The sequence below is a fragment of the Thermobia domestica genome, chromosome 10 (genome assembly GCF_964235325.1).
Source record: "Thermobia domestica chromosome 10, izTheDome1.hap1.1, whole genome shotgun sequence".
NCBI lineage: Eukaryota > Metazoa > Arthropoda > Insecta > Zygentoma > Lepismatidae > Thermobia > Thermobia domestica.
Window position 1 is genome coordinate 186515895 of NC_137463.1, and position 16603 is coordinate 186532497.

Consider the following 16603-nt stretch of genomic DNA (forward strand, 5'->3'; position numbering starts at 1 on the left):
ACGGGATGGTATCTGTTCAAAATAGCTCCAGCTATGCGATAGAAAATATTCAGTTTCTTTGCATGTTGAAGATTCAACGTTTGTGCTAGAAACTTAAAAACAGATCTTAGATGCCCGTTTCTTGCCTCGACTATCCATCGACTTTTAGTAACTAGTCGAGAAGTATTCGCATCTTCTGTTGATAGTTGTCTTTCACGTGGTAGTAGGAGTGCGGGCATTCTATGATCAATTCCTAAATATTCCAGTAAAGGAATTGCATCGCGGTATCCTCTGTCTGCTAAAACAATGACCAGGATTATGATCAAAATGTTATTCAAGGTTACTACTGTACATGTCAAAGCGGTGCTCGTACATTAGGTACATGTGCGCACGTTGCAAGTGTCTTGTGATATTTAGGCCATGCACGACATTTACAGAATATTAGATATCCCGATGTCTCATTGCTAAGTACCACATTAGATGCTGCAAACCGAAATGATGAAAATAATGAACAGATAATTGATGAATTATTTAACACCGTTCAGCATTAAGATATCTGTGGTGCGTTTTGGTAAAGGACAAGGGTGAAGAATAATTCTACATGGTGGTGAAGTATCAAGGAATGTTGCGTACTTAAAAATCGATCTAAAAACACTATAGTCTACTACGATTTGTGGCTTCGATGTTTTTATCCACCATATTGGATCTGCAATCTTGAATCCAAGAATTTTGACCTTAGATTCGTAACCAACGACCCAAAATACCCTAGTAAACAGCTATTTGTGGCTACATTCAGGAGTTTCGTGTTTTTGATCCGCCATATTGATCATCCATCTTGAATTCTAGAACTCTCACCTCAGATTCGTAATCAGCGATACGTGAAACCCATTATATCGAAGGTGAGACCAAAACTGTAGGTATTTCAACACATACGCGCAACTATAAACTACAGTAATATGGAACATCCGTAAGGTAATTCGCGGGGGGGATATGTGGGGGGCAAAAGGCGGTGTCAAGTGGGGTAGTTTAATAGTCTAACATGTGGTTGTTTGGGGTCCTTGTTGAGTTGATTAAAACAACAAATTGTTTTACATGCTGAAATTAGTTCAATCCCCCCCAGATAATTGGAGGCGGTTTTTTTGGGGGGAAAGAGTGGATTTCGGTCTTTGTGCCCATTGAGACTTTTGATCCACATGTTAAGAACTATCAACCAGCGAAGTTTCAACAACATTAGCCGAAAGCCACTTTCCATAAGAAAAGTGCGGGGTCCTTTTAAAATATGCAAACTTTTCGAATCGAAATCAACAAAATATATATTCTAAAATGTTAAAATGGAACGTTGATTAGATATATACCGAAAATAGTGTGTAAATCTTATTTTGGTAATGTATGCGATGAATATGGATCTGTAAACTATTTAGTCCCTGGATCTAAGTATCGAAGATAACCTAATTGTATAATTAGAATTATTTACTTGTGTTTTGATCTAAATATATATGTAGAAGCAGCAACCAGACGAAGAGTGTACAATGTTATGGAATCGTGTGTGTTAGAATTCAATGTCACAGCTACGACGAATTATTGATATAGATATATAAAATAGAAGATAAATACAGATAAGTATATTGATGATGAAGTAAGATAATTATGATATGTAATATAAAACAAATGGCAGTTAATAAGAAGATTTCTGAAGTAAAGTAGTAATTAAATGTACATATGTGTTTCTTGAAGAGATTATGAATATTAGGTTACAGTTTGAGTTTCTATTTTTAATAAAATATCTCTTTCTGTCTATGTGCATTCTTTTCTGTTCAATATTGCTAGTACAGTTTATTAATTATGTAAATACAACTATTAAAACACCTATTAAAACAGAGTTTCTCAAACATTACATAAGATTAAGAGAAAAATTTAAGAACATATAAAGATTCATTTTTATTGTGTCAATAGCGTCTTATATTACAGACATGGTAGATATGCTTCCAGTTAATTAGTATTCACTTAATATTTAAACTAGAAATAAAATCTCTGTTGTAAATTTACCTTAGGAGGACTTCCCATTACTTCTTTATACAAGTCCATTATCGAATGATAAAATGGCTTTTCCTGACTGTGTTTTTTGCAGTAATTTGAAATTTCCTGAAACGAGAAAAAGAAAACACATCGTAATTATTCTTTAGTTAATTTCAAACAAGATTACTTTTCATTTTGGACACTTACATTTTTTTTTTATGACCATAGTTGCGGAAATGTTCCGTCTTGATATGTTGGGACATTGAAATTTAGAAACTTAATGCTTGTTTTATTTATCCCACTGAGAAAACTATTATACGTGAGTCTTTTGAAGTAGATATGTGTATTATTCATGAAATGGCAATTCTAAAAGGATGCTGGAAATGGTTTCAAATATGCGTATCTATATCATTTTAGATGAGTGTAAATTCTCACGCATAGTTCGAGAAAATAATAATAATAATAATAATAATAATAATAATAATAATAATAATAATAATAATAATAATAATAATAATAATAATCGAAAATTATTTTGTAAACGTAAAAAGTGATGCTACACAATAATCACGTCATCTATTAAGATGAAAAAAACTAAGTACAATCTTGTCAATTTTATCATCAGGATACTACACAGCAAAAAATGAGGTGTTAAAACAACACAAAATGACTACCGCTTTAGCGTGTTGCTTTATGTTAATTCAACACCAAGACCATCGCCTTCCGAACATATCTTAAATCACTAGTAACTGGCAGTGAGTATTTGCATTGTTTTTATAGTTTGCTACGAGTAAAGCTTTACGCATTATATTTGCCATTTATACCAAGTAACGAGTAACGTGCTATGTTTTCTGTAATTTGTCACGAAAATAGTTTTGTAAGTCTATGAATTGTCTGATAACATATATGAGTACTAGTGTTGCCATCTGTTGTTGTTATGTTTAAAGCATATAAGAACAACAGATGGCAGATGGAAGATGAAACTTATTCCTAAAACGGTGAATTCATTCCCAAAAGCCCTTTTGCTATCTCTTTTGTTCTATGCATGCACTATCTGTTATAGATTTTGCTCTATGTAGATGAATATTGAAACCAAAAGTTGTGGTGGATTTATGTCACTTCCAATGTTAGTAGAGAGTTATTGATGGAGATGAAATATACTGTTGAAACGCTTAATTTCTTGCAGAAAACCGGTTCCCGCTATCGTTTTTGTCTGTAGTAATAAACGGTTGATTTCAACGTTTGAAGTTGATTTTAAGTTGATTTTAGTTTAGCGTCCCTTTCAGCAGCGAGGCTATATGAGACGTGGACCTACTGATTAACGTGGAATCCGAACCACATGAGCTCCCGCCGGGAATCGAACCCGGGTCTCCCACGCCAAAGGCACGTACGCTAACCGCTTAGCCACGAAGGAGCTCTTCAACGTTTGGAATATCACATCCATTAACAAATTCGATTCCTAATTTTTAATCCTCTACATCGGACCAAAATTGGTAGTGATCCGTCAAGTAGATCTTTAAAGTTCTTGTGTCCTGGACAAACGGTCGGACACACGGCTAGTGTAAATATGTAAAATAATTTTGGTAAAGCAAACTTTCTAAAAACGAAGAAAGTAGCAGAGGATTGCACAACATTGAAGCTTGTTGTCTACGGCATCTACGGCAATTAATCTTCCAGTAATGGCAGAATATTTACAAGCACGATGAAACCAAAAGCTCCAAAAATTTATGGATATAACACTTATGTAACAGGCTTTAGTAAATCACAAATATCTAATAGAGAAAACAGTATATAAGCTTTTGTTGCACCCAACAAAGTTAAACTGAAGCGAATTATGGAAGAGGAAGAAACAAACGAAATCACATATATATGTATGAACTAGCTTCAAAGAGCAACTTCAGTGTCAGAAAATTAGGTAACTTCGTTCAGAGAGAATAGTATTAGAATGACAAATAGACTAAGTAGAGCATGTGCTACACACACATCTTCAGACAAGCTATTCACATGAGAAATCAATTTTGTCAAGTATACGAGTACCTACTATTTGCTTACTGTTTATAGCGAATAAAACACACTTCAAGGCTAATTCGTGAAAGGGAAACTAACTCAAAATTGCATTGACGTGAAAATAAGATAACAAGAACTTGATATTGAACAAACTTCGTAAGTTGTTCTCATAATAATAATAACACTGATAGAGACACGTGTAAACTGTGTAAAGAAGTTCGACCTGCGAGTACGAATATATAAACGCATTTCAATTTAAAAATAATCTCATTTACAGTTTTCTATTTACTTAAAAATGAAAGTGAATTAACATAAAAGACTTAGTGAAACGAGATAATCTAGACATAATAATATCTATCACAAGTTCAAATACCCTGGGACCGAATCAGAGGGAGACCACTCTACCACTGAGTCACCAAGTAACTACTGTAGAATAAATATTACGATTTTTTTTTCAAATAACTTTCCAAACTCTTTGTAAGATTAGGGAAGTGGAATATTTGACACTATTTGAAGCATTTTACTAATATTATTGTTTAATTAGTGGAAGTACTTCAATTAATTCATTTCACTGAGCGTTCACAAAATCTCTTAATCAGTGGCGCAAATCCCGGGGAATGAGGGGGACATTTTCCCTCCAATCTTGGAACTTGGGGATTGACCCCCAATAATCCGATTTGAAATGTGTGTGTGTGTGTTTTTTTTGGGGGGGGGAGAAATGTGATGATTTGTGTCTGATTGCCACAAAGGAAAATGAGATGAAATTGATGTCCCCTCAGAATAAACGTGAAATATGCCCGCTTCCCAATGTTGAAGACAACTCTGTTCCCCTGATCCTCCACAGCATTGTTTTTCAACTTCATAAATATTTTGAACATCGCTTATTATGAACATCGCTTAAAAAATTTAAAAAAATGAAAAGGATTATGGGAACGGTTTTACCCCCCCCCATGTTAATGATAGATTTGCGCCACTGCTCTTAATTACAAGCATGTATCCAGCAAATTTTAAGATAGAGAAGTCAAACTTAGGACAAACTGTTAGAAAGCTATTTTTTTTCTTTCGATTATCAGCAGACTTCCACGTAAGCATCTTTACTTTTTTTCAGTCGAGGAGAATAGTTTGATAACTTTATTGTGTATCATTTCACCTCTCATAATCCCCACCACAATTCTTGAAGTCTCTAATTCACAAATCCTAACACTGTTTAACTCAGTTTGGCACTCATACAAGGTCTGTCCCGAAAATAATATGCCTATTTTTATTTTAAGCAATTTATTGAACCGATTCGTACAATTACTCAATATTCTTCGAATGCTTCAACACACTTGTTCCAATGCGATGTCCATGCTTTATATGCGTCTTGGAAATCGGTCACAGACATGTCCTTTAGTAACCTCCTCGTAGCCACCTTGATGTTCTCCAGGGCCCCCAAATGCTGTTCGGCGAGGGATTTTTTAATCTTCGGGAACAAAAAGAAGTCGGCGGGGACACACCAGGACTGTAAGGTGCGTGGGGGAGCGTTGAGATACCGGCCTTGGTCAGGTAGTCGGTCGTCATAAAGGCGGTGTGGCTGCGAGCATTGTCATGGTGCAGTTTCCAGGAATTCTTGATCACACGCCTGAGGCGGTTGAGCCGTTCCTTTAGCCTTTTCAGTAATTGGACGTAGAATTTGGCGTTGAATGGTTGCCCAGGTGGAAAAAAATTCAACAAGGACCCTCCCTTCGAATCGACCGAGCACTCACACAAGGGTTCACTGAAACAGGCACTGTGGCTCTCCAAGAGCTTGGAGCCAACTGGCGCTGGTTGCGCTGTGTTCCCAAGACTCCACCCATCCTTCCATGCAAGCGGCAATGATGTGTGACGGATAGTCGCGGTAGAAGAAAAGGGGGTGCAATAATTTCGGGACAAACATTGTATAGGACGTTAACTTGCCTAAGGAAATGGCTGGAAATTCATAACAACGCCTGAAATACCTTGGTTTCAAAAACTACCCAGTTTTACACCAAAGGTTGAAGTAAAATTTTGAATACTGTAATCCTAATAATTTCAAACTCAGTGAAGCATAATGGACTGATTCTTCTCAGACTTTGCTCTATAGTTTCTCCCAGTTCTTTCGTAGAAGAAAAAACTCAAATTCTTATATCCCTCAACTGCTCCTACGTGAATTTCATCCTCTTTTAACGTTAAGTTGTGGCCTGCAAACTTCTTGGTTTGAAAGGCATCTTTATTTTCTTTTATTCACAAATTCTGATATGCCTCAAGATACCACAGGACACATTTTTAAGATTTGAACTAATTTCTGGAGACACCGTGGCGCATTGGTAGAGTGCTTACCTCTAGTGCGTGGGGTCCCTGATTCGATCCCCGGCCAAGTAAGTTTGTGGTGGACAACATAGTATCCGTGGGTTTTCTAGTGGTACTACCGTTTCTTCCCACTTTACCATTCCTCCAGATTTTTCAACAACATTCACTTGCTTTAAGCATCATCTCCCTTAGTCTAAAAGGCATATTCGTGGGACGTTAAACTGAAAAATTTCATTTCATATTTTTAAACTTATTTCTGCTATTTTTGACAATTTCTTCTTTTCCTACAATATGAAACAAAACGGAAGAAAATTGCTGAGCTTCTGAACTATTTGGTACAAGTTTTATTTCTCTATTTTAGAAATCTAAAACTCAGAAATATCTGAAATCAAAGACAGAGCATGTGGCTACGACGCACTTCGCTTATGATACATTATGGTATGTTATATGCAGACAAATGTTTCACTAATCAAAATTGAAGGACTTGTTTCACACAGCAAATTATGTCAATTTGCGCAGACGCTAGTTTAAAAATCTTCTCTTTATGAAGTCAGTTTTGTGCATGAAAGAATCCAAATGATATAATTAATACTTCTGCTTAATGAATAGAAAAACAATCTGAAATTAATATTGATTTACTTTTCACAGCAGGGAGTAAGCTTCGTTCCCCTTTGTGATCTCTCTATTTTATTACCTTATTTGTTCAGCAGATAAACGCATCTTAAACAAAGACATTCCCTATTGTCAAAATCGCTGAAAGTTGTCTTCAGCAACTGACGAACAGCGAGCAAAAATCTATAAGAACACCTGCCACTTATAATTAAGCATAAACATTTTACACCACCCCACCTAAAACAATCCTTAAGGATATTTGGTAGTAAATTAACTTTTTTTCAGAATATTAGAGAAAGTAAATATTAAAATTTTTCAATTTTTACTTTTTTTGTATTTACAAAAATAAAAGAAAATATTAAAATTTTACAACGGAATATTTTAGCACTTTAAAAAATATTTTATAACGTTATTTTCAGTACTCAAGAAAATAAATACATGCTAAAGTTGCACAACATTGTATTCTAATAAATCAAAATACGAGTAGTATTAAAATTCCTCAGTTACTTTACAATGTAAAAAAGAAAAAATATACAAAATGTTGTATAATATTCAATAATATTAAATAATACACTGTAATACTTAAAAAGATAATATTTTTTTTTGAGTTACTTACCCATACAAAAAGGAAAAAAAAACAAACTATAATACGGTATTAGAACTTTACAACGTCACTTTTTAGTTCTTACGAGAACTATTAGATACAGGAAGTACAACACTCAATAATGTTAAATAACTTACACTGTAATATTCAAAAGATAATATTAAATTTTCTCAGAGTTACTTTCCAACACAAAATGGAAAAAACTATAATAGGGAATTAAAACTTTACAACGTAAGTTTTTAGAATTTACAAGAACTATCTACTACTTACAAGAACAAGAATAATAACTAGATAAAAATAACATAACATTCAATAATGTTGAGTTGAGTTGATTTTGAGTTTAACGTCCCGTTCAGCAGCGATGCTATATGAGACGTGGACCTACTGATTAACGTGGAATCCGAACCACATGAGCTCCCGCCGGGAATCGAACCCTGGTCTCCCACACCAAAGGCGCGTACAACATTCAATAATGTTGATGAACTTATACTGTAATACTTAAAAGATAATATTACATTTTCTGAATTGCTTTCCAACACAAAAACGGGGAGAAAACTATAATAGGGTATTAAAACTTTACGACGTATTTTTTTTAGTATTTACAAGAACTATCTAGGTAAAGGTAGCGCACCATTTAATAATGTTGATGAACTTATATTGTAATACTTAAAAGATAATATTACATCTTCCCAGAGTTACTTTCCAATATAAAAAGGAAAACATATAATAGGGTATTAAAAGTTTACAACGTAACTTTTTAGTACTTATCAAGAATTAAGGTAATATATCATTCAATTATGTTAAATAACGTTACATTGTAACTAAAAAATAGAAGATAATACTGAAATTCCTGAGTTATTTTTTACTACAAAAAGGGAAAAAAGATACAGACATGTTCAAATTATTAGGCTCAACATTCAGTTTCTGAATATGTTACTGTTCTTACAATATTACGTGAGAAAATACGTTCGAACTTAGTCCAAATTACACTTTCTAACTCTGTCCTATTTCCAGTGGGTGTGGCATATGCTTTTCAATATCAATAAAACAAATGCGTACATAACATTCAAATATAATTACTATAAAATGTATATATCTAAACTGGAAACAAAAAATGAAATGGAATACTTACAAGAAAATTATCTCTAACACAAAGACTAATATTTCTTATGAAATCGCTTGTTCTTTATTACGTCTTTTATTGAAAATCAGAGTTTTTATTGTTTTCCTTTTTCGTGTTTTTTTCTTTCTAGACAAGGAGTTGCCAATCTTCGTTCCTTCTTGAAGTCAGTTAATTTTATTCAGGGACTAGAAATATGTGGGTCCTTCTGTTTCTCGCTCGCTGGCACGCCCTCACGCTTCCCCTTTTCATTCCTTTTTTGCACGGTAATATAAACCATAAAAGCCCTGAACCACCAAAGACTGATCGTCCACAGTGAAATAATCCCAACAAATTTGTCTGTCGTTGAAGTTCGACTGAACTGAAAGCTAGTACAAAAGTTTTGGCTTCACTTTTGTACTTTCTCCGCAGAGGAGCGTTAGCTCAATTCCTATTTTAATGTATCCAATTAATTGTTTTTATTAATTGTTAAGAAGATAATTAAGTGAAAACATCTCTTAGACTTGTTTTTCGCAAAGTTTATCCATTAATTTAGTAGAGGTTTGTAGAATATTTCGGTATCATGATTAGTATTTTGAAAAAACAGTATGTGAAAAATTTACTGTATGAGCGTTAGTATTGAAATTCAGTATTTCTGAAACTTTCGATGCCTTCGATAACAAACAATAGCAGCTCGCTCGTTTACAAAAGGAGAAAAATCAAGAAACAAGTCATTAAGAAATATTGATTATCATTACGTTTATTGTATTATAAAATTCGATGTAAGAACCAGATATTTTAAAACATATTTATGTACGTACGAGTTTTTAGTTACAAGACTGCAGTGATATGATACTGGACATTATTTTTATTCTTAACTAGCATATATTACCCGCTTCGCTAGGTTGAAATAAATAATTTAAATGCACATAGAATATTTGTATTAGTGTGTTTTATTGCCATTAATTTTTATTGTTTATTCAGCAAGCATGTTTACACAGTTTTTGTTAATGTTTGAAAACGTTATGACGTAGTAACAATCTTTTCTCTTAGTTGTAAATTAAGTGTAATTCGTGTTCTAATACTGCAGAAATAACTAATATTTTCCGTAATTCAATTAGTGTCAATGCTCATCTCGGCGACCGCAAGAACTATAAATTCAACACTAATATCGGTCATTTTTGACAATTGATATATATATATATCGACCTCCCCATGTTGCGAGCCATGGCATCGGAAGTGTCACCTTTCATCTCAGCGACCCCCAAAAATGTAGATTCAGCACTAATATTGGTCATTTTCGATGATTTTAAACAATCACTTCCTCCCCCACCCCGAAGTTGCGGGTTTGAATTTGGATTTAAACGGGATCGAAAGTATCACTGTTCATCTAAGCGACCCAGAAAACTATAAATTCGACACTGACAGTGACCATTTTCGATCATTTATATAAATAAATATTATATATATATATATATATATATATATATATATATATATATATATATATATATCTTTCTCCCCCTCTCCCAAGTGGTGGGGGGCTGATTTTTGATTTAAACCGGATCGGAAATGTCACTATTCATTTGAATGATCCCGAAAACTATGGATTAGACATTAATATTAGTCATTTTCGATCATTATTATATATGTTCCCCCTCCCCTCCTCCATGCTGCGGCACACGGCATCAGAATTGTCACTCTTAACCTCAGCTACTCCTAAAACTATGGATTCAACACTAATATTAGTCATTTTCGATCACTTTTAAATGTTTATCCCTCTCCCCTACGTTGTACCTCTACCTCTCCAACTATCAGAGCTGAACTTGGATTTAAACAGAATCAGAAGTGTCACTGTTCCTTTCATCGACCCCGAAAACTATGGATTCAATACTAATACCGGTCAGTTTTGATCATTTTTAAATTTCTTTCCCCGTCCCTCATCCCTACGTTGCATCGTCAAAGTGAATAGCCTAAAGTAATTCCTGTCCCTAAACTCATGTATGTTGAAAATTTGATTGAGATCGGTTAGGTGGTTCAGAAGTTACTAGGTTTTATTAGTTTTTATTAATACGTCCCAATCCCCTCCCTCTCCCCTAGGATCTACCGTTAAAGTGAAACTACAAAAATCTTTCCAGATCCGAACCACATGTATCTTGAAATTTTGATTGAGATCGGTCGGATAGTTCAAGAGTTATCAAGTTAAAAAAATAGTCACTTTTAGTCTTATATAAACTGATTTTATATATCTCCCCTCCTTCTCCTCCTCCCCTGCGTTGCTCCGTCAAATTTAAATCATAAAAACGATCCCATGTCTGAACCTCATCTATGTTGAAAATTTGATCAAGATCGGTTGAGTGATTCACGAGTTATTAAGTTTTATTTATTTTTAAACTCCCTCCCCTCAGTTCTACCATCAAAGTAAATAGCCTAAAACCAGCCCAGCCTCGAACCTTATCCATATTACAAAATTTGATCGAGATCGATTGGGCGATTTAGGATATTTATAGTCACAAACATAGTGATTTTCAATGTTATATATATAGATAGAAATAACAATATTAATATTAATAATCACAATAATAATAATAATAACAATGCCCTGAAAGATATGCAACATTTTAACCATTACGAAACTGAGGTCCGCTCAAATTGGGAAAAAAAGATTTTTGTCAGGAAAAATAAAAAAAATCGGGAATTTGTTCCCCCAGGTACATGCTAATGCCACGTGAGTGGTACAGTTTGAAATGTTGCTACATTACAAACAAAATGAATCATTGTCGAATCATTATCCGACAATGAACATTCTTGGCGCAAGAGCTTATTGAATAACAATACATTAGAAATTACTACCCAAAAATTAGTAAATCAGCTCTAGCACCAAGACTATTACTCTAGGATTACGGTTTCTACCTAATTTTGTTCGTAATGAAGCAGCGTTTGTAATCGTGCCACTTGCATGTCCCTATCATGTACTTGAGGTGAAAAATTCCCATCCAAAATGTATAAAGAAGTAGCGGGAAATTCAAATTTTCAAAAAATTCCCTTTTTCGGAAATTTGTATCTTCAGCTTCATGACAGCGCAAAGGTAGTGGTACAGTTGGAAACATTCCATCATTACGAACAAAATGAGGTACGAACCATGATCCTACGACAAATAGGGATCACACTGTACCTACCTTACTAAACACATTGACTAAAAATGCGTAATAAGGGGGGGGGGGGAATTCAGAACTTTTTTTTTTTTTTTGAAAAATCTCTATTTACCCTACGATCATGGTTCGTACCCTGTTTTGTTTGGAATGATGCTAGGTTTAAAACGGTATCACTCACATGTCACATGTACCTGAGGGAAGGAATTCCCGAAATAGGAAAAAACTCCTGGAAAAATCCCCTTTTTCCACTTTGGCTGAGATATTCCGGGTACTGGTACATAATAGGGAAATTTGAGTCGTAGAGTTGGATACATTCCTTCATTACGAACACAACGAGGTACGGCCATGATCCTAGGATTAATAGCGATGTGTCAGGATTTTTTAAAATAAAGCTCTAAACTTTACCCTTTTCTTTTTTCCTTCGTCCATGTTTGTGACGTCACTGCCCCCAGGCATCGCACGCGTGACAGCAAAATGCCCATAGAACACATTCTTTGATGCTTCCCCGCTTGAATGAATGCAAAAAACTCGGTGTGAAAAGCTCTACTAGAGATTTATATTTAAAAATAATTCCGAAGGTCGACGCCATGATACAGATCTGTACCAAAAGCTCCCAAAGGGTTAATCAATAGGAAGATATGTTCTTAATACTATACAGGCTTAACATTTAAGCCTAATGCATAATTGATTTCAAGGAATAAAATTATTTCCACTCATAATAACATTGTTTCTACTGCAAACACAGATATGCTCAGGGGTAAAAGTGGATCTGAAAAGGTAGGGGGACGCATGACGTCACACCGTCCCTCGTGCCTATCTTTACCAATTATATTTTTTTAGAGAGTGGGTGGACGACGAACCCCACGTTCCCCCTCACTTTTACCCCTGGATACACTACATTTTATTTAATTATCACAAGCTCCTAGGCTTAATAGTTGTTCCACAAACTACTTTAACATATATTGTTGCAAGTTCATATAACCGTGCTCACAGTTATGATTCTGAAAGCAACTCACACAAAATTCCACTACTTTTCCCTGCCACCTTTCCATTTCCGTTGAACTTACCTCCAAATGCATTATTTAAATTTTTCTAATTCTAATTTTTCTAAATTCCCCCATCTTTGTCGATTTCCCTTCTCAATTCGCAGTTCCACTATCTACACATTATTTTACATTCTTCAATGCAGTTTTCTTTCCCTAGTTTTTCGAAGTCTCTTCCATAACCCAAGCTTCTTGGCTCTGCCACCTTCATGATATCGTATCTTAAGTCGCAAAGTTCAAGATGTTCCTGCAACTAGTTAATTCCTGCGTCTATTCTCTCACCTGATATACTTTTCTTCAAGATTTCAAACAAATCTGTTTTTACTTCCCTTTAAACTTTTCAGCGTCTAAGTCTTTGTTTATTACTATTCTTTCTAAATATATTTTTCAATGGGATTCCATTTCAGTCAGTAGAAGATTGTGATCTGACAATTTTTGGGTTTTTACTTTCTTTTTGTTATTGGCGTCTAATGTATATTTTTATTTGTCTTTATATACTTTGTAGCAATTATATGTTCTAATACTATCCACAACTGTAGTCTTTACCACTCTCGTTTCACTTCCATTATACCATGACATTCAGAAGACAATTCCTTCCCAGAAAACAAGTTTCCTCTTATGCAATGTAACACCACTACTTAACAACAAATATAACATACATTCCTCTTATTTCTTTACTTCTTTCATATAGGTACTTTCATCCTTCATTTACTTTCTCAGCTACATCAAATTTTCGGGGAACGCGACCCTCTTCCTCCCCTCCCCCGCCAGAGACCCCCGTGAACGAAACTCACTTGTTTAAACTTCCAAACTATGTTATGCATAAGTGTCGGAAGTCTTGAAGATCGGCTTAGTTCGTCCGTCCGTCTGACGACAGGTATCAAAGGAAAAGAAAAAAAAAACAGAAAGAAAGAAAAAAAGAAAAAAGAGAGAAACGGTTCTTTGCAATTGACTGCAACAACATGTCATGACTATAAACAACACTATACCGACACCAGAGTGGTTTAAATTTACTATTACTTCCGGTTTCAATACTGATTTCCGCAGAGCAAAAACGGTAAAAGATGTAAAGACGCTTTTCTTTCTTCCTTTTTCCTTCTTTTTTTCACTTGACTCCACGAATAAGTTCCATCTCCTCCGTTAACCTTCTGATTCAAATTAGGCATTTCCTGTTTAAAAGTTAATTGACGCAGAACAGATAGCAAGAAATGATTTTTGCAAACGATTCAGTGTCTCAAGACAACATACTATGACTATCTACAACACACTACAAAATCGGAAGTGGTTCAAATTTACTATTACTTCTGATTTCAATACTACTTTCCATAGAGTAAATGCGGTAAGAGATATAGGAAAGCGGTTTTTTGCAATACATTTAGAGTTCTAACAAGTAAACCTTACGTTTGGGTGAATCGAGTTGCTGACTGAGACACATATGAGAAAGTAGTACTAAACGTGGTCAGTATTTCAGTGAAGTTTTAGGTGCGAAGCTCCAGGGGTTTAGGAGATACAGCTACCAGCACATCACACGGAAGTACAGAATAGTCTTCATAGAGTTGGAGGTAAAAGCTCTGTAAGACCTCTTGTAACGACCAAAGGTGAATAAAATATATATGGGTATATATTAGGACTAGGGGGAAGTCATATAGTAAGGGTATACCTGACGGCGGCCATCTTGAAATTCGCCATTTTGAATTAAGGTTAACTTTTTAAAATACGAATAGGGTCATGTGATACATGATTTAAGGCGCAAATTTAATCAGAAGAACAATGGTGACGTTAATTTTGATTTACGCGCAATTGGTAAAAAGTTACAGGGAAATTAAATATTGTTGCAGCATATATATTAGTCCTTTACCTCACCTTGTAAATTTTGTGTTAATGATAATAATTAAATAAAAAGCAGGTGGATAAATATTAGGTCTATGGTAAGAGTTGCCTTGATAGCGGCCATGTTCAAATCCGCCATTTTGAATCAGACAAAAGTTTTAAACAAAACGCATAACATTGACACCTTATTAATAGCAAATTTTACCGTAACTCCAACGGTATAACCATTTTTGCTTTATCATTAACCAGCATTTGCTATCGCGTAAACAAGTTGCTAATTTAAGGAAAAATGACCAAAGTGGAATTTAGTCATAATTGAACTTGGGTCTTTCTTCCAGAAAAGTCCTCAATTAGTACAATCAATATGTAGTTCAGAAAAGAGCCCATGACTTGCACAAATGCTCTGCTTACAGTGAGCACACCTGGCAAAGGCAATCGAGTTACACTTGACACATTTGTCGTTAACAATTCCGTCAAAGCAGTAGTCGTAAGGAGCGATCCATTTAATTTTGTGCTGGTTAATGATAAAGCAAAATTGGTTATACCGTTGGAATTATGGTAAAATTTGCTATTAATAAGGTGTCAATGTTATGCGTTTTGTTTAAAACTTTTGCCTGATTCAAAATGGCGGATTTGAACATGGCCGCCATTAAAGGCAACTCTTACCATAGACCTAATATTTATCCACCTGCTTTTTATTTAATTATTATCATTAGCACAAAATTTACAAGGTGAGGTAAAGGACTAATACATATGCTGCAACAATATTTAATTTCCCTGTAACTTTTTACCAATTGCGCGTAAATCAAAATTAACGTCACCATTGTTCTTCTGATTAAATTTGCGCCTTAAATCATGTATCACATGACTCTATTCGTATTTTAAAAACTTAACCTTAATTCAAAATGGCGAATTTCAAGATGGCCGCCGTCAGGTATACCCTTACTATATGACTTCCCCCTAGTCCTAATATATACCCATATATATGTTATTCACCTTTGGTCGTTACAAGAGGTCTTACAGAGCTTTTACCTCCAACTGTATGAAGACTATTCTGTACTTCCATATGATGTTCTGGTAGCTGTATCTCCTAAACGCCTGGAGCTTCGCACCTAAAACTTCACTGAAATACTGACCACGTTTAGTACTACTTTCTCATATGTGTCTCAGTTAGCAACTCGATTCACCCAAACGTAAGGTTTACTTGTAAGAATAGGATCTATCTCCTCCGTTAACCTACTATTCAAATCGGAAGTAGTTTAAATTAACGATTTTTTTTATTTCAACCTTATCGCCATTGAATAGTATCAATAAGGGATATCGACTAATGTCTTTTTGATACGGATTCAGCGTCCGAGGAACAGGTTCTATATTTCAACTTATTCCTCTATTGCAACCAACACACAGTGGTCCGAATAGCAAAAAAGGTGGACAAAAGTCATTTTGTGAAATGCAAGTTACAGACACGAAAGAGTTGTAACAGTCATCTTCGAGAATCTGTTCATGAGAATTACATGATATTGACTGAATTATCTCTTAGTGCCGGTAACTGCAGACGTCCCAAAATGGCGGAAGTTTCGTTGCAGGAAATTAGCAAATGTGTGACTTGAGTTTGGGAAATTATTTTCCAAGCAACCATGATAATGAAGGGCCATATTGTAATTATTATACGCAGGGTATAGTATTGTGTACGTGATACAGTTAGACCCTAGAATGAACAATGTGTATTGCATCATAGTAGTTATAATAAATGCACATATTAGTACTTGTGCGTATAGGAGTACTACAGACTACTTATAGAGTTTAAAAAAATTGGATACACATGTATACCACGAAATTTAAACATGGATAACAGTCGATAGTTGTCAATATGCTGTGTAAGTTTACTTGTCTACTTCCGTCTACTACAGGAAATATGACCTTGGAATCATGCCACTCAAGGTGGCTGGCT

At 34.8% G+C, this 16603-nt stretch overlaps 1 protein-coding gene across 1 annotated transcript in view; it reads right to left on the reverse strand.

The window, feature by feature from the left end:
* Window positions 1-16603, reverse strand: part of LOC145662882 (tyrosine-protein phosphatase non-receptor type 13-like) — a 1067674-nt gene that overhangs the window by 108054 nt on the left and 943017 nt on the right. Inside the window, exon 5 of the mRNA XM_081728845.1 lies at window positions 2026-2121. Within this exon, the coding sequence (XP_081584971.1) occupies window positions 2026-2121 (96 nt within the window). The remainder of the gene's footprint in view (window positions 1-2025; window positions 2122-16603) is intronic.